This window comes from Molothrus ater, chromosome 6, assembly GCF_012460135.2.
Source record: "Molothrus ater isolate BHLD 08-10-18 breed brown headed cowbird chromosome 6, BPBGC_Mater_1.1, whole genome shotgun sequence".
Taxonomy (NCBI): Eukaryota; Metazoa; Chordata; class Aves; order Passeriformes; family Icteridae; genus Molothrus; species Molothrus ater.
Genome location: NC_050483.2, coordinates 5,601,052 through 5,622,849, shown reverse-complemented (window position 1 = coordinate 5,622,849; position 21,798 = coordinate 5,601,052). Strand labels below are relative to the sequence as shown.

Genomic DNA, 21,798 nt, shown 5'->3' with positions numbered 1-21,798 from the left:
AACTTCTAAATGAAGCTGGGGACAAAAGGATGACAGATTTCCATTACAGATTTGGGAAGGAAAAGAGAAGAAAAAGGAACATGATGAGTTGCCGGTATGTATAAATTTAAGGTGCATCACACAGTTCTCTCCTGTGTTCTCCAGGTCACTCCAGCAGTGCTGTAGGAAGCTGAGTTCATTAAATCTGATCCAAATAAATTTGGAAATATGCCTGCACTCCCTAATCACTGGAGAGGCCCTCCAAGTCTGCTGCACACACACAAAAGCAGCTGAACACAACCCCAACCTCAGCAGAACATCTTCCTCAGCTCCTCACCCTGCAGCAAACCTCAAACCCACCTCACTACCCAAGGCCTTCTGTGCTGCTATTACAAAAAAATTGCTTTGAAATGACTCCAGGAGATGATTCCTAACCTGAATTAAGATCATCTTTCCCAATTTGCTGATATTGCAAGGATTTAGAGCATTACTCTTTTTTTAGCCAAGCAATGTCAGGCTGATTTAAACTAGTAGCTAAAGGCTATGACTTAAATTAAAAGATTAGTAGCTCAAGTCAGGAATGTGAGATACAGAGCTAGATCACAGCTTTCCAGCCAGCACTGATGCATACAACAGGACCAGGAGAAAGCATTATCAGAAGCATCAACATGTGTGGTGCCACACCAGCCACCAAGGAATGCAGGCCAAAGCAACAAAGATCAGCTGAAGGGAAAAATTTCTAATGCATTTATAGGTTTGTCCCATTTCCTGGTTCAACCCCTCTCCTGCTTTCACCTTTAAAGCAAGCCTGACATCAAAACTAAGTTATAGGCTCATAACAAGCCCTTCTTATAGGTGTGCATAAATTAGCATCTCAGTGCTTCTGCTGACAATTGAGAATTCCAAGCAACAGAGTGATTATCACCATCACTCAAGTTCAGGTCTCTGGTAAAGCCTGAGAGGACTGTGGCTGTTCTCAGCATGAGAATTTAGAACAAGTGCTACCCAAGGCTCCAGAGAAAGATGTCAGGCATCACAATTAAATGACATGTAGAAAAAACAAGGCAGGATCTCCTTAGTACAAAACTGGGCAGCAATCTTTCCTGCATGACATGCTTGACACATGGGTGGAATGAGACCAAAAGTGCTTTGAAATTCTGTTATCACAGCTTTACAAGCAAAAAGAAAACAATGCCCAGAACTGCTCAAAAATAAGGCTTAAAGCACCTGCTGCCTTGTGCCCTTGTGCTGTGTGGGTGTTAAATGCCACCACACCAATCTATTAGCACAGCAGATATAAATAGCTCAGCAGTATAGAATGTAATGGAGTTTCCCTAATGCATCCCAAAATGCCACCACAGTTCATCCACAAGCACAGAGTCAGTATTGACTCCACAGTTTAGGTGCATTCAACAGGCAGAACAGAAATAGTTACAAGTTCCTTTTGTCTTATTTCACACACATGGCTAAACAGAGATTATCTACCCAAAAAAGAAAAGGAAAAAAAAATTAAAAAAAAATAAAAGCAACTGTGTCAGAATGATTACAGCTAGGTCTGATTCTGTTCTGCAGGGCAATGCAACAAAGCAGCTTCATGCAGGTTCAGCAGGAATGATTCCTGCTGGGGTTCAAGCAATAAACAGCAAAGAAAGTTGAAATTGAGACTTACCACGGGGCACCATATATTCGGAATCCTTTAACTGTTACCTCTGAATCTTGTAAGTAAATACTATTTGTCAGGAGTGACTGAACATTGTCAAAGTCCTCTGGTTTCAATTTGGACACAGAGGGAAAGCGGTAGTAATCTTGTTTAACAAGGTCTGCCATGAATTCCTTATCAAATGTCAGTTCATGATTCCCAGCAATCACTATTTTATATTCATATGGTAGGTTTCCTGAAATAACAAAAAAGAGGACTTCATTAGCACATTTCCTCCTCCCACAACAAGCAGCCAGCCAGCAGTGACAGAGTGGAACACCCGAGGCCTGGGAGCATCTCCGTGCTGGGCACAGCACACGGATGGATGCTGCTCCTCCTGCACCCAGTGGAACAAAATGCACAGAATGGCACACAAAGCCATGGCACAGCACAGAGCCCCTGCTGCAGGGCTCAGCAACACAGCTGCTGGCAGTCAAACCCCTCCAAAGGGGGCATGAACCAGCCCTGCTGGGTTATTCACCCGAATGTGCCCACCGGGCTTTAACGCAGGTCAGTCCCCAGCAGGGACCTGCAGTGAGGAGCCTGGCAGGTGAGCAGGGAGTGCAGGATGCCAGCCATGGCCTGAGAGCACCAGACTGCTGGGGATGGTGGTTTTTAAATTATGGCTTTATTTGGATTCATCTGCATTCCAGTGACATTTATTTGCTGGAACCCTGGATGCTGAGAATTTCAGACTTTCTGTGCTGGCAGGCACTGACCCCCAAGAGAACATTGCATTTCACCTGAGGCTGTGGAGAAGGCTTCCAAAATGGAATGACAGAACTGGGATTGTGGGTGTGGAGTTTGAGTAGAAGTGTGTGATATCACGGGGGGGGGGGGGGGACATAGAATATAGTAATATATATATAATATAAAGCAAGATGGAGGCTTTAGGGTGGAGGCTGGTCCTTCTTCTTCACCTTCTTCTCCATGGGTTTGGGTGGTTTTGTGTAATTGGATAAAAAAGGCCACATTGTGTGATTGGTTATTGGGTTAAAAGTAAAAGTAATTTAGGTATCATTTCTTAATTGGACAGTTTATCCTTCAAAGGCCTTGTAGAGAGGGAGATACAGCTCCATTTTCAGTTTGTTAGAGTGAAGTGCTGCAGAACTCAGGGTTTATGAGACTGTAACACAGATAAGATCTAATAAACATCTGAGTCTGAACAAAAATACCTTCTCACACATTTAATCCTGACCTTGGCAAAAAAGAAGCAAAGAATCCACATTTATTCAAGACCTAGCCTATCCCTCAAAGCTTCAATTCATTTGCAACATATTTTTATATTATTATTGTTATTATGTCTATGGCAGTATCTCATTTGTTGTAAAAAGCACACAAGTAGAAGCAACCATGAAACTCAGCCACATAAGACAAACTAGGAAAAAGGAAATCTGATTAATTCATTTGCCATCAGAGTCAGAAGTAAAGAATCACATGTTTGCTCCCCTCAATTCAGGGGAACTAATACCATTGTTTGGAAGGAGGCATGGATCATGCTCACAGAGCCAGATTTTTGGAGCTCAGAACAGATTTTCAAGCACTTGGTACCAGCAATCAGTGCCAGATCTTCCAAATAAACATACTGGGTGCTGAGCTCCCTTAAAAATGCAGTCCCATACTGTGGTGTCTTCACAGAAGTTAGGCTCTCTTACAAAATCTGTCCCACTGTGACTTGCCAAAAATCCCACGTAGGATTGCATCAAAGCTAACTCCTCCTGCCTTCCCTGATTTCTTAGCCTCATACCTTATCCTTCATTTTGGTGTTTATTACTAAGAATCATTTAGAAATGGTTGGGTTTGTTATGGGGATTTCTGTGCAGTTTGTCTTTGGTTTTGGTTTGGTTTTTTTGGTTTTTTTTCATAAAGGCGGCAAAATGAAATAGAAATCTTTGGGTTTGTCTTCCAGGTCTGGAACTCACAATATCTGTCCCAGGGAAGACAGAATCAGGTGCTACACATTTCTTGTGAGTACAGTGCTCCTAAACAGAAGTGGCTTTGCTAGTTTAAAACTTGTCTTTCAGCTTTTGAAACTGTTTGGTTTGGGTTCTTTTTAAAAGTGAGCTTCAGAGTAAAGCTCTAAGTATGTACAACGAGATTAACTTTTCCCCTAAATAGGACTTACAGGGGAACCAGTCAGAACCCTCTGCTTTTTCAGCATTTACAGCACAGAAACAGGAATTACACGAGCCATCATCTCTGCAAAATTAGTGAATTCTGGATGGAAAACCAAAATGATACAAATCCCTTGAAAAAACCAAGCAGACTATGTTTTTCATACACACCTCAGGTCTGAACAAAATACATATTCATGGCTCTCTGTGGTGGTGCTGCATTAGAATAAAAGCTGGGGAGATGCAGTAAATGCTCCTCTACAGTTTTTGACTCACTCCTTTCTCACTTTCCTCCCCTTGCCCATCTCTACTACGTGCTGCTCTGCAATGCATTTTTATTTAAAAACTCTGTGTGGCATGGACCTACAATTCCTGCTCTCTGTGACTCCTGGGCACAAGATAAAACTGCTATTTTCTCTTCTCCCAGGAAACATAAAAGATATCACCAGCATGAAATTTGATACACTTGTCACAACCATCAATCCCCCAAAACAAGCTAGGTGTGATAATATTCTCAGAGAAGTGGGATGGAGGAGTTAAATTCAGGTTTCAGCTAAGTTATCAACATTTGCCTGTTTTAACACAGAAAAACCTTCATCTTACCTGATACATGTCCAAGCTTTACACCTCCAATCATTTTGATAGACTTGAAAACCAGCACGTTTTGCTGATATTATGACCAATTAAGCCTGGAGCATTTTTGCCCAGTATTTTTTTTTTTTTTAATCTTGACATTTTAAAAATAAGGGCTTACTTTGGAGGCACACAGGACATGCAAAGGCAAAGTAATGGTGACATCAGTAATTATTAAAACACATAAATGTAGCATTATACATGTCATATAAGCACCTGAGATCTGTAGGGGGAACCCAGACAGTGTTTCTTGCAATCGGTGTGAAGACAGTTGTTGGTATTTTTTAGGAATAAGACACATCAAAAGCCAGCCAAGAGAAAGTCTCATTCAATTCTTCTGCCTTCCTTGAGGAAAAGGACTATATAGCACTAATCACAGTAATAAATTACCTGCAGTCAGATCAGCTATTTATTCATCACATTCTGGTTTTTCCTTCTTGAAAGGCCCCATGGCATTGCACGACATCCACTCTCTCTGATATAATTTGTGAAATATTTTGTTTTCTTTTGGCAGACCTGCCCTTTGTCTATAATCTGTTGACCTTGTGTTTAATATGGAAATAGAAACAGTCATCTTCAAAAATCTCCTACTCCATGGTAATTTAGTTTTATCTTGACCAGATTAATCTCTGTGTCTCTGTATCAGCGCTGCCTGTACAGCACAACACAGAGGTTGGAAGGCTTTTCCTCATTTTCCTTCACTAAATCTTTGTTAGACACATTTGGTCTTTATTAGTCTGATTTCCTAACTATCAAATCTTCCCTTATGCACCAGCAACATCATCCATTCTAAATTTATACTGTGACTCTGGAAAACAATTAGAAAAATCCTTTTCCAAACTAGAAAAAGTGAGTTTGCTGAGCTGAGAAACCCCCATTATCAGAAACCCCCATTATTAACTCCCAGTATAATAACTGAGTAATTTAAAATACTGAAATGCTTAACAGGTGAGATCAAAAGGCTAAAATTACAGCTACCAAAAAACAACCAGGGCACTATGTCTGTGAAGCAGAGTCACTTATACTGGAGTATTTGAAACTCATATCTATGTGTATGTCCACACACACAGGGTGTACATGTGTATCTTCAAAATATATCTATTATTTTGGTTCAGATGTTTTTCAACAACCCTCAACAGTCCAAGCAAGGGCACAATGTAATCATTGATCAAGAAAATACTGCAATTAAACAAGTTGTTCTCTTCTGGAAGCCAAAAGGTCAATACTGCTCTTGCTCAAACAAAGGCAACAATGGTTATCTCTGAATGCCTTGGGAAAATTGAATTGTTTACAGTAAATGCATTAATCTGGGAGTCTCAGAAAACTTCTGTGACTGATCTAACAAGTCAACCCTCAAGCTATAATCCCAGGTACCTTTGTCCCCCAGAGGTTCATCTTTACTCCTGTGCCATGACACCTTCCTGCCAACACAAGGATTTGGTGGGCACAGAGCAGAGCGCATCAGATGAAAATGAAAAATGAGGAAAAGATGAAAAATGATGTGGCAAAAAAGGAGTGGGGGTCTGAATGCTGCTAATGCAGAACTTCTATTCTATTGCTGGCTGCAGCCACTCACATCACTGCAAGTGTCAGCTGAACAACAGACTGACTTTAAATACCTATATTACATGGGACAAGGGGGCAAGCTTGGGGGCCAGAGGGCTGTGGGGTTTTTTTAACCTACCTAAGGAGTTGTTTCAGTGGCTTTCTTTAAATTCACCTTAAGCACTTGGAGCCTAGGAAGCCTTAATCTGTTGAACAGCCATTCCCCTTTTAATAGCATGCTTCATATGAGTACAGTTTAGTCACACAACCCAAGTTCTGCAGAGCTGCCAGACATGAAAAGAAGTGTGCCTGGCAGTGAACGTTAACTGCTGAGCCCCTATAAAAATAGAAAATCACATTATTTTTCTACTACTGTTACCTGCAAACCCCACAGGGAAGTAGGGGAATGAGAAATAATGTGATACTAGCTGTCTGTGTAGTGGTGGGAACCTGTATTTACACAAAAATGATATGCAAGTGGTTTTGATGCAAAGCTCTGAATATGCATACGCATGCATTAACTATTCAAACCACACAGCACTTCCATGAAACATGGAGCTTTTTTCATGCCTGTTTCATAGCCTCATAAACCCTTTGGCCATATGCTGAGAAACAGCCTGAGAAGCCTTGAAGTATAAATCTTAAAAAGAGGGAAAACTGCAGAAGAAAGAGATGTGCGTGCAAGTGAATGACTTCAAATTCTGGTATTTTGTGTATGCCCCAAAAGTGCAAAACTGGTCATGGAGCATTTCCCCTACAACCAGCCCCATATACATCCAGGGGTAAACACAGAAGGAGCAGATTTTGTGTTGCTCCTGCAGACTTCAGTCCCCACAGCTGCTGAGGGCAGCCAGCAGAGCCCAGCTCTGGTGAGCAGCTCTGCAACTTCTTCCTGAGAGGTTTCTCATGGAAAGCCCTTGGCATCACAGGGCCATGGGCACTCTCTCTTCCCAGCATTTACAGCACAGTCCCAACACACAGAAGCTCCTTTCAGCTTTTAAAAACAAAGGCAGAATTTCTCAAAGGCTGCTATTTCTCCTTCAGCAGCAATAAGTGAGTTAGACTGCATTAAGTACAATTATACAGACTTAAGCTTCCACAGGATAAGCTGGGCCTATCCCACCAACAACCCACTTCAGGTACTGAGATCCAAAACTGGGCAAGAAAAACACCTTTTCTAAGATGAGACTGACCAACTGACTATGAAAATATTTTGGCTGTTTTAAACAAGTCAGCCTTCACGAAAAGTCCTCAACAGAACAGCTCAAACTGGTATCAACCAACACACTGGCTGAAAACATAGTCCATGAATTTCTATGAGGCTTGGCTCCCTGTGTCTGTAGAAACCTACACAATGAAACAATTAAAAGCAAAAAAAAAAAAAAAAAAAATCAAATAAGAAACAGAACATGCACAAAACCAGAGCATGCTTCTAAAACAGTACAAAGAACTGAAGCACAAGATCTCTCAAAGTCTTCCCAGTGAAAAATATTCCGCCATCAGTTCTGATGCCTCTTTTTTCTTTTTTTTTTTCCCCTCCAGTTTTGGAGAAGAAAAAAGTAAAGGCAAAACACACATGGGCAATAGAGCAAGAAGAGAGGATGAATGAACATGTAAGTGTTTTGCCTTTATGCAAAGAAAACATCGCATGGCAGCACAGGGAGGAGCAAAGGCTGAGACCCTGGAATCCCTGCGATAAATCCAACGCTTGTACATTAAAGCTCCCCTTTGTTGAGAGCACTGTTAGACACAACAAAACAGAAATGTTAGGTGAGTGCAAGCTCTGCCTGTGACCTTTCCCTCTGTAGCCGTCAGGCTTCATTAATTTCCACAAGGCCTGACAGCTCCAGCGTTAATACTCACGCTTGCGGATCGAGCCACACAGCAGGTTCAGAGTCTGCTGCCTTCTCCTCTCAAACTCATGCATTAGGATTTCCTCCATGCTGGCAATGGAAAACCAAGTCTAAGGAACATTAAACACAAAAAACTACGTTACAATAATGCCGGGGTTGAGCCATAAACCCATGAAAGCAAGGAAGCACTGGGTGGATGTGGAGCTCGGCCGAGCGGTGCCCAGGGAGCACGGGTGCTGCTCCACCCGTGCAGGCACTGCACACAACTCTGATGTGCACCATCACTGGTGCCTAACACCAAGTTTCCACTCCTTCTCTCTCCTCCACAAGAAAACCTAGTGAATTTTGCACGACACAAGGCCAAAACATCCCCACGTGCGCTGCAGAACCTGCTGGGCCGCAGGTCTGGTCTAACCGCGCTCTGGCACTTGGTCACCATTCCTTGCTTTGATGTTTTTATGTCTCAACCATAACATTATTCTAATGTAACTGTTTGTGATTAATATCTCCCTCCTGTCTGCTGAAAGGAGAAATGCAGCACTAGCTAAGTGACAAGCTTTTGTTTCCCTTCAGCGTTCCGCGGCTTCCTTTGCGTTATTCTGACATAACTTGTCCTGTTTTTTGATCTCCAAGCTTCTTTTGAACTTCACTGGGCTGCTGTTATTGAAACATGGAAATCTTCACTAAAACTTTAACAACTAATATGTGACATTGCTTTGTTTTGAAACAGAACCTGAAGTTTTTCTTCAGCCTAACCTCAAAAGCAAAAGGGAAAAAGAAAAAAAAAAAAAAAAGCCTCCAGATTTTGCAGCTCACAGCACTGCCAACTTTAGGTGTAAAAAGTCCCCCCAAATTGACTTTAAAATTATGAAATCTGAAACGCAAGCAGCACAGATTGCTTGCTAGTCCCTGGAAAGGCTCTCTTTTCAGGCTTTTAATTATGCAACCTAAAAGACAAGAGCTTTCAAGAGGGGAAAAAAAATAAAAATCACGTAACTTAAAATCAAAGAGCTGGCAGCTGTGAAATTTCTCTTTAAATTTGGCCAATTCTGAGACACCACCCTACCTGGCCCTTCCAAGGGATCCTTTAAGGGAAATGGCGCTCACCTTGAAAACCATCAGAGATTTTCAGGCCAGAACACCTTTTGTCTGGCAGAGCTGAAGGGTGCTCCCCTAAACAGAATTTCCCTGTATTTACAGTGACAGAGCCACCTGCATCAAGCCCCTGCAGTTCAGGGTCTGTGTGTGCACTGTGCATACAGAGAAATAAATCCCATTTTGTCCAACAGAACTTTTGATTTTCTCCTGCAATTGAGATCTTAATGTACCAGGGCTGACCAATTTTAGGCCAATTTCAGCACTTTGTGTGGCTTCAAATGCCTCTGACCTTGAACTCCAAATACTAAGGCTGGAACTTAAGCTCTGGCTTCACAGTGCCAGTAGGGCTAAGTAGAAATGTCCTTCTTGGACTTAATTTAGACTTAATTGAAAAGAAACATTTTTGGTTACTATTGCATTAGGCTAAAACGTAAAAATGAACCCTAATACCATCTAAATCCAATAAGAGAAAAGCATCTCTCTCTCAAAACTTTCAAAGCATTCTCTATAAATGCATCACGGATCAATTTACATGGTGCTTTTGCCAATAAGCAAAACAAAATCACAGGTTCCAATTGGCTTAACTCATATTGGAAAGCACGAAAGCGAATGCTAGAAAATGCAATTACTGCAAACAAACTCCATTTTCTCCACTCAGGAGGGAATTCCAGAGAACATTTTATTGCCCTCAAATAATATTTCTAAAGGCATCAATACACAATTCTATTTTCTTTTCAGAGCCCACCACACTATATAACCTAATCCTCCATGAAGAAATTCACCAGATTTTGAAATAATATATTGGTTGTTGATATTACCTTGTGCACACACGTTACTGTATCAATTTAAATTATTTTTCTTCACGAATTTTAAGAATATAAAGAACCAACTTCCACTGCCTGACACAAACAGATCTGGACCAATTTCCCAGAACATACCCTTTATCTCTGTCATCTACAATTCCAATTAAGTCTTTTTTTCCCCCCCTAAAATAAATGAACAAAGCCACCAAAAAGGAGGTCATCTTGAGAAACAATTATACAGAAAGTAATTAAGCTAATCATAATTATCACAGACAATGTCTTGGTATTTTAATGTACATGGATTTTCACACTGCAAAAGGCCAGGGAAAGCTAAAAGGACGAAATTTTCCAGAAAAAGTTTATTTAAAAAGAGAAACAAGCTTTGCTATCATTTCTTCACTACCTAGTGAAGGAAATGAGAATTATGAGCGCAGGAGCCAGATCTAGATTCTGCCCCAAGTTCTTCTATCTTACTGACAGAGACCTTGAAACAAGCAGCAGAACTTCCCTCTCTGCCCACAGGACTGACCAACGCCCCCCCTCCATCAGGATCCTCCCAGTACCTGCCCACCCACCTGAATATGAACAAATAAATGCAGGGAAACACATGATCTCCAAAACATTTTCCTGTTTCCCAAGTCTTTGAGCTACTTCCCATCATTTGCTTTCTCATTTTCAGAAGAAAATCTCTGAGACTTACAAATGCACCACAAAGCAGGAGGAAATCACCTTCCTCTGTCTTCTGGCCTGGCAGAGCCCAGTCAGTATTTCTGAAAAAAAATCCCTTCAAATATCTCCTTTTTCCTGTATCCCAGGAAGGTATCCAGAGCATTTCTTGCAAAGAGAAAAATTGCAAAATACACAAACAAGAAGCTCCTAAAAACTGTTTTCTTTTTATGATACATTAAATCCTTCATAACTTCTGATTTTTTACCTGGAACTGAAATCCTTCCTTGAAAATTATTATTTTTGAGCATATTGTTGGGAAACTACAAAACATACTGGGGTTCACAATTATCCACCTATCAGTACCAGTGTTATGTGGATAAATATCCATAATGATAAGAGGAAAGATAAAGCAGGGATAGCAAGAATAATGACAAGAAAATAAACTTACAGAGAAGCAATAAGATATTTTTTTAAATATCCCAGAGGCTTTAAAAGCATGAACTACATGCTTTTTAATAATTCTAAGAATGTAGCATTCTCCAGTGTGCTAAAGCAATCAGCTGCTCTTGAGATTTTACCCTGTGACCAAGGCTTGTGCTTTTATTTGTAAACACTGAAGTATAAGAAGCAAGTTTGATATTCCAAGGCAGTTTTAAACATATTTTCACACGGCAAGACTGATGCTTGTTTGGAGCTGTTCCTTCCTTCCTTCCTGCTCTTCCTTCCTTTTCTAATTGCTTCATTTTTTTAACTTGGAAGGGCAGAAATCAAAAGCTTGAGCCTAAACTCCACTTGTAGAGTGCAATATCCAGCAGGGATATGTGTGCTCCAGAACCACCTCCAAGGGCCCTTTCTGAGCTGTCTGTGGAGGACAGAACACAAAGAGAAGGTGCACAGAGAATGCAAACAGAAATTGCAGCCAGCTCAGATGTCCAGGCAGGTCTTCAGGAACCTACAGCGCTATCTGCTGAACCCTCTGTTTAAATTTATTATTCCAAACAAAGCTAAACATTCCATTGCAGTCTTCCAAGATGAACTTGGATGCCAGCAATCTCCTGAGCCCCCTAGGGAAATTCCTTTTGAGGAATCCAGCTCACAGAGAGGTTCCTCAGCTACTGAGAGAGACAACCAAATCACTCCACAGCTGCATCATGTTCCTGCAAGGAGCTGAATTCCCCTTGTGCAGGTTTTCTTCCTGGCCATCCAGAATTCCCTGAGCAGGAGGGCACAGATTCCTTCCTTGTGAGTGTAAGCACAAACACTAAACACTAAAAAGAGAGTGAGAAGGAAGCTTGAAGGCTGATAAAGGTTTGGAGTGGTAACTATGGACATTGGCACCAGTGATTTCTCAGTTCTGTCTCACCCCTGGCTACTGTTTCTTGCCACCTCCTCTTTTCTACTGGCTCTGCAGAATTTCAATTTCAGTTTATGGGCTGTAATTTGTGCTGCAGCATCCCAGGATCTCACAGCAGACCGGTCGAATTCACACTGAAGTATTTTTTAAGAATCCAGATCTTTGAATTTCATTGCAGAAAAGTGAAATACCTCCTAATTCTCCTTCCAAAGGCAGGACAAAACAGAAAAATATGAAAAACAGTGCATGCAATGTAAATCCCATTCTGCAACAGAGAGTTTGCATGCTTTTATTTGTGACAGAATTCAGGTGAAACTCTTGATCTTTCCTGCCCCTGTTATAGGAAAGATCTGCTGCTGCCACCTCGCTCCTCAATAAGGATAATTGTAAGCCTCTAACCTAGCAGTGAAATGCTTTAAAATGAATGTGTGGGATTTATGGCACTTATTGTTGTGAATTTGAAAATGTTCAAGCCACATTTTCACAAGGTGCTTGAAAATCTGCATGATGCAGCATCTGTACCCTAGTGCAGAGAAGGACACTGGCAATTCTAGTCCACCAATAAATATTTCTCTGTAATTAAATGTTAATTGTTGGAGCATGCAATTTTTCACCTAGTGTGCTTTCTGCAGAGTAGGATCTCTCCTGACTTACCCATTTTAGCCATCTTTCCTAGCCTTTAAAACCAAAAAATGGGGTGAGAAACCTGCTGTAAAAAGCTAAGCCGTGATATGCAGGCGAAGTTCTGCTGAATAACACGACAACTACAGGTAATCAGAGCTGGTCATTAGCACAGAGCATTCAGAGAGCAGCTACTTCAGTCTCTTAAGGCAAAGGTAACAATTTATTCCTTATTTATTCTCCTTTCTGCCCAGGTTTTGCCCTCTCACCTCGCAGGCAGGCATCATTGTTTTCACAGCTGTTTATGAATAGCTGTATTGCTTCCCCTCTAGCTGGACACACTCTGGCACCTCACTGCAATGCCAGAGCCCTTCCAGGCCCAGAACAGAGGTGTCTGCTTCCTCCTCCTGTCCCTGTGCAGCCTGGGTGCCCACCACAGCAGGGCATCCCCTCCTGCCCTTCCCGCTCCAGCTAACGGCACGGGATTGTCATTTACATCACATGGGGAGTGGATTTCTGTGCAGTGGGGCTTACAGAATGCACAGAATCACAGGCTTGGAAGAGACCTTCAGATCATGGAGCCCAGCCCATCCCCAACACCTCAACCAAGCCCTGGCACCCAGTGGCACATCCAGGCTTTGTTAAACACACCCAGGGATGGGGACTCCACCACCTCCTTGGGAATTCCCAAAATTCACAGAATTCACAGAATCACAGGGTTGGAAGAGACCTTCGAGATCATTGAGCCCAACCCATCCCCAACAGCTCAACCAAGCCCTGGCACCCAGTGCCTCATCCAGGCTTTATTAAACACACCCAGGGATGGGGACTCCACCACCTCCCCAAGCAGCCATTCCAGAACTTTATCACCTTTCTGTGAAAAACTTCTTCCTAATATCCAACCTAAATTCTCCTTGGCACAGCTTAAGGCTGTGTCCTCTGGTTCTGTCGGTTCCTGGAGAAAGAGCCCAACCCCACCTGAGCACAGCCACCTTTCAGGGAGCTGTAGAGAGTGATAAGGTCACCCCTGAGTCTCCTTTTCTCCCCCAGCTCCCTCACAGGGCTTGTGTTCCAAGCCCCTCAGCAGCCTCATGGTGTTTTAGAGGGGACAGCAGTCCAGGACCTTTACTCTCAGCATCATTCTATTCCCAGCAACCACTGAAACGTGGGACAGAGGAGAGGAGAAGGAGCAAATTCCTTCCCTGCCATGCTCAGGAGACATCTCCTGCACAAAGCTGCAGCAAATCTGTGCCTGCCCTGCAGCCTCTCTGCTCATCTCTCAGGAGTGAAGGCAAATGCCAAGTGCTGCTGAGGGAGCAGGGAGCCTTCAGAGCAACATATGGGGGAGAGCAGCTCAGGGAAAAGTAAGGACATGTGGGTAATTCTTTATCATTTGCAGCTCTGTTTTAAACTTAGAACCCTTTGTGTCAGCTGGTTACAGCAAAAAAAAAATGTAATGGCAACATTCAAGAGAGAAGGAGCTCCTGCACTCTGATACCCAGCCTGCCCCGTGATGTGAAAGCTTCTGGTTCATTAGAAAAGATGCACATAATTCTGAGGTCTTCATGGTTCACTTACCAAAAATTACAGGAAATTCAAAGTACAGTGTTCCTGAACTCTCATATCCTAATTTTATTAACTCGAGAAGAGATGAAGCTCTGGAAAAAGCAAGTGAAAAAGAGCAGGCCCAGTACTTTATGTCCCTGTGCTCTCATTTGTCTCCCTCTTCTTTGTAGTGTCCACCCCGCCCCCAGTTTGATGTTATTTTGTTCTCCCCATGCTGGCTTTCCACAGCCTCTCTCCTTACACTGCTGTTCCCTGGTGTGCTGCTTTGCTCCTTCTCCACCAAAGGCACCATCAGTGACCAGAGAGGGTTTGGTGACTGTCACCTCTCAGCTGGGGTGCAGGACGAGCAAAGAGACCAGAACAGCTCAGTGAAGTGAGGCACTGACGTGACCTGAGCCTCAGAGCCACCACAAGTCCCGAGAAACATCCCAAACATTCCCAAAGCTCTGGCAGGGCCACCACAATCCAGCCCTCCTGTGGTGTCACAGGCTGAGGAGCACTGAGAGTCCTCCTGATGCCTCAGGGTTCAGCTTTTCTGTTTTTCCCATTCTGTGCTGCTTTAGTGGGTGGGTCTGGGCTTCACATGAGGGGATGGTGAGCTCTGTGCACAGAGCAGGGAGACAAAACAATTCCTGCTCCAGCTGGGCACCAAGGACAAATGATCCCAATCTCAGCCCAAGAGCACAAACCCCGTGGGCTGGAGAGAGAAAAACAAGCAGGGTGGGACTGCAGGGGCTAAAGCTGGAATGGGACAATGAACTGCAAGATGCAAATGGAGCAGAACTGATCCCAGGGAGAGAGCCCGGGAGCGCTGGGGCATTTTGGGGCCATTTTGGTTCATCTTGGGTGCAGGCCTGGCTGGGCTCTGGTGCTGCCCAAGGTGGATCCATGGAGGAGATGCTTTGAATCAATCCCTGCTTGATTCTTTAGCTCTGCCCAGCCTCTGCTCAAGGGCAGAATTCCCAATGCATCATTAGCACTGATGCCTTCAGGTTTAGATTTCATATTTTCCAGATTTTCTAGTGCTTTAGTATGCAACTCTGAACTTCATATAAAGTGTTAGCAAGTTCTCTTCACAGTCTAGTTAGAAAAACAATCCTTTTCCAGCCCAAGGACACCATTGCAGCTTCAGGCCCAAAAAGTGTAAAACAGCCGTGAATTGAGGAGAGGAAACTGGGAGGATGGGACTTCGTAACCTGAAGCTGTAATTGGACATTTAACCCCAATATGCAAATGGACCAAAAACTTATAAAAGGTGTAAAAACATATGACTTGGAGTCCATTTAGGGTGCAGCCCTGGCCAGGCTCTTGTACTGCCCAAGCTGCATCCCTTGAAGGCCTATTAATAAATCCCTGCTTTATTCTTTAGCTCTGTCCAGCCTCTGCTCCAGGGCGGCCTTCCAAGGCATCCCTCCCAGGGCTGAAGGTGCCTCCTGTGGGTGTTGGAGCCACCCTACAGAGCAGGTGCCATCATTCCCTGCCATGTCCAGCACAGAGCAGGACAAGGAATACAAAATTTCCTTTAGCTCTGGGAAAAGCGGTTCTCCTTTTTCTCCTTACCGGTGGTTGGTGCCCACAAACATAACACCCACTCTCCAAAACCAACCTACTCCCTAAATACAGGCAATGAAGGTTTGAAAGTCTCCTAGCAGACCTGACAGGGGTGGATGGGACACAGGACTCTGTTTCACACAGCCCCTGTGTGCCAAGACACATCCTTCCCATGCAGGAATTGCCCAAGCTCAAACACTCAGCCCCCTGCAACAAGTGGGTTAATGAACAAGCCACGCAGGCTGGTTATAGCCAGCAATAAGCAGCTCTCTGTTTTTCTTCAAGAAAAAAAAAAAAGAAGCCAGTAATTCTTGGAACATTTATTAACCCCCTAGTACAGGCAATTACTGTAAGAGAAAGGTCTGCCAGTCTTGCATTACCATAAATTGCTGCATGTTGCTTTTCTACAGCACAGAAATGCCCACAACCAGTGTGAATAAATGCTAACATTTGAGTTTTAAGCTCAATTCAATCCTCTCGATCCAACATTTTTAACAGGTCTTCACTTTCAGTGGCTGTTGGGCCACAAAAATAATTATTTTATACAAGCCCAAAAAAGCCAGGATGGTGTTTCACTGATAGACTGTTTTGTAGCTCAGTTTAAGGTAATCTCACATATTTCCTAACACGCAGAACGGAATAGAGGAAGGCAGGTGGGAAGTACAAAACCCCTAAGATCATTCCTGCCATCTACGAGGTTTTGTAGTCACATACAACATAAAAAAATAGTGGCAATAAAAAAAAAAAAAGAAAGAAAAAGGCTTTGTAATAGACAGAACACCGCCAACCAGCTTTAAATTGAATTACACAGCCTGCTAATCTTTATGATGAAATAAAATTTCTTTGAACACTTCACATTATACTAAAATACGCAGTGCTTTCTCCCCAGCCCCAACCCCTCTCTGCTCAAAGCAACTCCTCCACCCCTAAACCATTGTTCTTCCCAGCCTGCAACGTGATGCTCTGCTAACAGAAGGGCTCATTTTAATTAGCTATTGTTAATATGGCGTGCACAGGGTGAAAACGTAGGGGAGAAGTACTTTTGCACTTTGTATTTTTGATGCAACATTAAATTTGCAAGTGAAGGAATTAACTGATGGTGTACAAAGAATCAATCCCTCGACTGTTCTCCACTGAAATCATTCTCATTTCAATATGGGGCTGTGGAAGCAGCGCTGGAGGAAGAATCTGATGAAAAAGTTTCTATTTGAGGGGCACTGGTTGTCCCATGCCTGCTCAATACAACAGGCATAAATCTCTTTTCTGTTTCAAAGTGGATTTGTAGGAAAGGGGGAATGGAAAGGAAGAATTATTTGGGGTTTTTTTTATACATTTGTTTTGGTTATAGTTTGTTATAGGAAACCTGATCATCCCCTCCCCCCTTCTAAGACAACATTAGCAGCCCAGTGGGAAGCAGATCCAAGAAATGACCGAGCAATTATTGTGATTGAAAATCCATTCAGGAATTGTGCAGTACTTTGCAGTGCTCACTGGCTCCTTCCTTTCATTGAAAATTACCAAATGAATATATTAAACTTATAAAGAGCCACTCACTGCAGAACATTATTCTCTTTGAAAGCACCTTTTACCTGAGCCAAGTTTTCTAATGTATGTCAAATAACACCTTTATGTTTGCTTTGACTGACCATGGCAATTCGTAAAGAGGATTTTACACTTTAGCAGCAAACACAGTCTAAAACCCTCCGTTTCTCTAGAGACCATTAGGAGATAGCAAAAATGGATTTTTTGTGCAATCTCTTCATGAAGAATTGCCAGGAATAACAAGAGCAGAACAAGAAACAACTGATCAGATATGAATGATCTTACACTGCTTCTCAGGCATAAATTCCATTTCAGTCAGTGGAAATTTTACTACCTCAACATTCATTTGATCCAATGGCTTCTATTTTACCTTCTAAGCTGCACTTCTGGGGTTCTGTTTGCCACAAAGCATCTCACATCTGACCCAGAGCAGAGGATAAATATGAAGAAGCAGCTATAACCCTGGCACAAAAGGAGAATTTTGCACTTTCCTCCTACCTTTGTTTTCACACTGCACTACACCTTGCTACATCAAGAAAAATTATTCAGCCTACTAACAAAAATCAATATGGTTGTGTTTTCCCACTACTTTATAAATATAATAAAATGAAACATTCAAACTATTTTTCCATTTGTATTTTTTGTGTTATTTTGAGACAAAAGAACAAAGATAAAAATTATAATAATAGATCATAAAAAGGTATATGCCAATAAAAGCTGAGCAGATTATTAATTCAGGCAAGCCATACGGGAATTGAAAACTAAGTACAAATGGGAATTTAAACATGACACTAAACACAGTCTGAGGTAGAGCAAAAGCAAAGGAAATATTCTTAAGTATTAATATAGCGATAAACCCTAAATAAACTAGGAAGAAGTTTCTAAAACTTTATGCTGAAGGCAGAGTGAGATACATAACCCATAGAACTACTAAATCACTAAAAAACCCACAAGTGCTCAGCAGCAGCTCAACCTGTAAATAAAATATCTCCATCCCACCCCAGTGTCTGAACCTTCTCACCAGGGCCATCATGGAAGACAGAGTTGTTTCCAAAATTGGATTAACAGATTTTCCAGGGAGCTGCTTCCCTCTCTCCCAGAACAGCTGTGCCAAACTCGCACATACTTACAGGATTAAAGCCACCTCAGCATTTTCTTTCACTTGCAATGAATGCAATTTCTTTTTTCAAGTGCCCCGAGTTTTGTTCATCAAAATGGTATTTTATGTTTAGTCAATTATTCATTCTAGCTCAAACAAGCAGAGCAATATAGAGTTCAAAATATGCTCCAGATGGTAAAAAACACAAATCAGAAATAAATCAATTTATAAAAAAGGAAGGGATTTGTTTTTATTGCCATAATTTAACTTTAAAATATTCACAGGCTTCCTTCTTCTTCTAAATTACCCTGGAATACTTTAAGCTAATACCCCTCTGAATCTGGAGAAATTTAGAACTTACTGGTTGGTGTTTTTTTATATGAAATAGTGTGATGCCAGATGCCAAAATAATCAGAAATGTACTTTCAGGAAGCAAAAAGCCCTCAGGAACAAACACTTGATCACACTGGAGCTGTCCTCAGTGTACATTAGTAAAAGGAACACACTCACTCTAAACCCTGAATGAGCCATGCCTGGAGAGGAGATGAAGCCAGATAACTAAGCCAGACCAGAGAGATTGAGAAAGGATAAAAGTGGAATGTGACCCTGCATTTTTAAACAGTGATAAGAAAAGAGCTTGATCTTACAATTACATTATTCTGGAACAGTTCATTTTTATTTTTTTTTTCAAACTGAATTATGCTATCTTCAATATCAAACACATTCTGGCAGGTGTCTGGCTCAACAGTTTTGAATATAATTTCAAATTTCCACAGCACTAATCCATAAATTTAACTGTGGACTGGAACCAAGTGTCTGTCCACAGTTCTGAGAGCAACACCACATTTACATTTTGTCATCTATTCCACCTAACAACCAGCAATTCCAAGGTGATGCTGCTATTTTCAATTACTAACAGTCACACAAAAATGAGCTTTAAAATAATTGGCAATACTTTGCTGAGGACCACATCCACATTACGCAGAGGTAACAAGAAAAATTCTAAATTAAAATTATATAATCATTCTAGTCTTCTCACTTCAAGTAACATGATCAAGGAACTACAGCACAGAAAAATAAAGTTGATTTTTTTTTTTTTAGCTCTAGCAACAAACTAGAGGCAAGCACATATTACAGGTAAAGAAATATTTGCTCCAGTACAAACCCATATGTATTTGGCCACTAAACCATCTACAAAGTTTTTACATTCATCATCCCAAAGAAATTTAAAGAAATAAACATTCAGAACAAAAGCAAGACTTCAAATTAACATGAAAGAGCCAAGTTGCTAAATCCTAGAACAACTCAGGAAAAAGCTAGCTAAATTCAACTTTCAGCCCCACAGACAATAACCAGGAGTAAGATCACCTACTGAATTTAGCCAAGTCTACCACTGCAAGATTTTGGAAGCTCATGCAGTATTATTCTTTATAACAGAAACCTTGCAGGGGGGAAAACCAAACAAACCAGAACCAAAAAATGAACACAGTTAGATATAAACACTAAAGAAAAAAGTACAAAATGGGCTAGTCGAGAAAAAATTCTGAACTGAATTCAAATTATTCACACATATGCACAATCAGGCCCACAGTAACCCAGCAAAATAAACACATCAATTCATTAAAGATCTATCTGCCTGAATTTATCTTTGCTTTCTCTTCACTTCTCATGGGTTATTCAATCACTTCCCATCACCCAGAAAAGGAAACATTGCACTATGAAGACAGAGCTATAATTAGATATTCCTCTATTTCATTTCACATATATGACTGAATGAGAATGGATGGGAAAAATATGAACAGAGATAATAATGGCAAGTTGAAACATTCAGTAAAAAATACATTTGGCACAGAATAACACCTCAATTCTTCCTCAGCACAGTAATGCTGTGTTTACTACAAAATTAGTTAAGTTAGCAGAAGAGATTTTTAATGAAAACAATTATAAATTTAAAATAACTGTGTTTAAAGCATTTAACAGTCCCTAAGGTCAAGTGATTACAGCAGTTACAAGACCCGAGGGACATGTTCACACCAAAACAAAGTGAATAAATTACCTCAGCCAGTGTCTGCAATCACTAAGTGACCACAGAGGTTATTCAATGTATAAGCCCAGCTGACTTCCACGCAAAACCAATAATGAAAATGTAACAGCCAAAGGGAAAAAGCAGTTAACTAGCCAAAGTTGCTGGAAGGGCTGAGAACTGGGGAGAATGGGAAAGGGAGGGTGGAAAGCAAGCTCCATGGCTGGGCTGTGGAGGCAAGGAGGAAGGGTGAGTGTGGGTGAAATGGACAGGCAAAATGCTGAACATTTTCCCCAGGTGAAAGACCCAAACTGTGGCAAAAGGATGCAAGACTCCAAAGATATAAACCAGCAGGGCTTTAAGCAGTGCTCTCAGCCCTGTAAAAGTGGGATATGTAAGGCCCAGAGAAGGACAAGCAAGGCAGGAGCTCAGAATAATCATCTCTCAACTTTCCCCTTGGCTTTACTGCCAGCAAAACCAGCGGACAGTCATTGTGTTTTAGTTATGCCATGATATAATCCCAATGGAGGCAAGACCTGGGTTTTACCACAGAGTGGGTAAGATGAGCTGCAGAATGAAAGCCAGCTTTGATCTGGCTTCTCTGCCTCATGACATAAATGACAAAGATGCCTTGTCTTCATTGCAGCTCCACAACACAACTGCCAGGGGAGAAAACCAGAGCCAGGAAAGACAGAAAACATTTTTCTGCAAGGACCACCTTGTATTTGATGCATTTGATTCTCAGTGTGTAGCTCTGGAACAAGCTTCCTACCAACTCAGGTGAAAAAAGATCCTACTGAGGAAGCAAAAGGAATCCTGCTTGCTCCTGGTATGCATTTTTTAACTACAGCACATCATCACCTCACATCCTTGAAGTCATTAAATCTTCACAACACACACAGTAAATAAGAGCATAATAAATGGTAAAACACAGCTAACACATTTTGGAGACAGGACCTGAAACGAGAGGCAAAAGGACACAGCTGGATTTGGTGTTTTTGACTCCTGGTGAGGAATATTTGCACTGAAGCAAGTATTCATCAACATTCCCAGAGGTGAAGCAATTTGCTGGGCTTGCCCTGTGCCAGGAACCTAATAACTGGTATTGTCATATACATATATATATGACAATATATATTATATTATATTATATCATATCATATTATCAGTAGTATATTATAGTATATAATATATACCATAATATACTACTGATATATCTACTATATAATATAGTATATTATAGTATATAATATATAGTACATTATAGTATATTATATTATAGTGTATATATTACATAATATAGTTATAGTATGTATTTTTATATTCTATTCTATTATATATTATTATATAATATATAATATATAAATATATTATATATAAATATTATATATAATATATTACATATAATATATTATATATGTACATACACACACATACATATATACTTATATATGTGTAGATACATATATATATATATATATATATATATATATATATATATATATATATATATGCATGTGTATGTATAGATATGAGAAAATGTAAGTGGACTCTCAGCATGTAAAAAAAGATTTTCTTTGTACCTGAACTATGAAAGCCTGAGGCCAAAGCCAGCAAGCCCTCCAACAGCCAGAGCTTTCAGTTTCAGT

General features: G+C 41.2%; 1 protein-coding gene across 4 annotated transcripts in view; it reads right to left on the bottom strand.

Annotated features, from left to right (window-relative positions):
* Positions 1-21,798, bottom strand: part of MPPED2 (metallophosphoesterase domain containing 2) — a 118,141-nt gene that overhangs the window by 50,293 nt on the left and 46,050 nt on the right. For all 4 annotated transcript variants that reach the window (XM_036384601.2, XM_036384598.2, XM_054515259.1 and 1 more), the window contains exon 4: positions 1,649-1,874. In XM_036384601.2, coding sequence (XP_036240494.1) covers positions 1,649-1,874 — 226 coding nt within the window. The remainder of the gene's footprint in view (positions 1-1,648; positions 1,875-21,798) is intronic.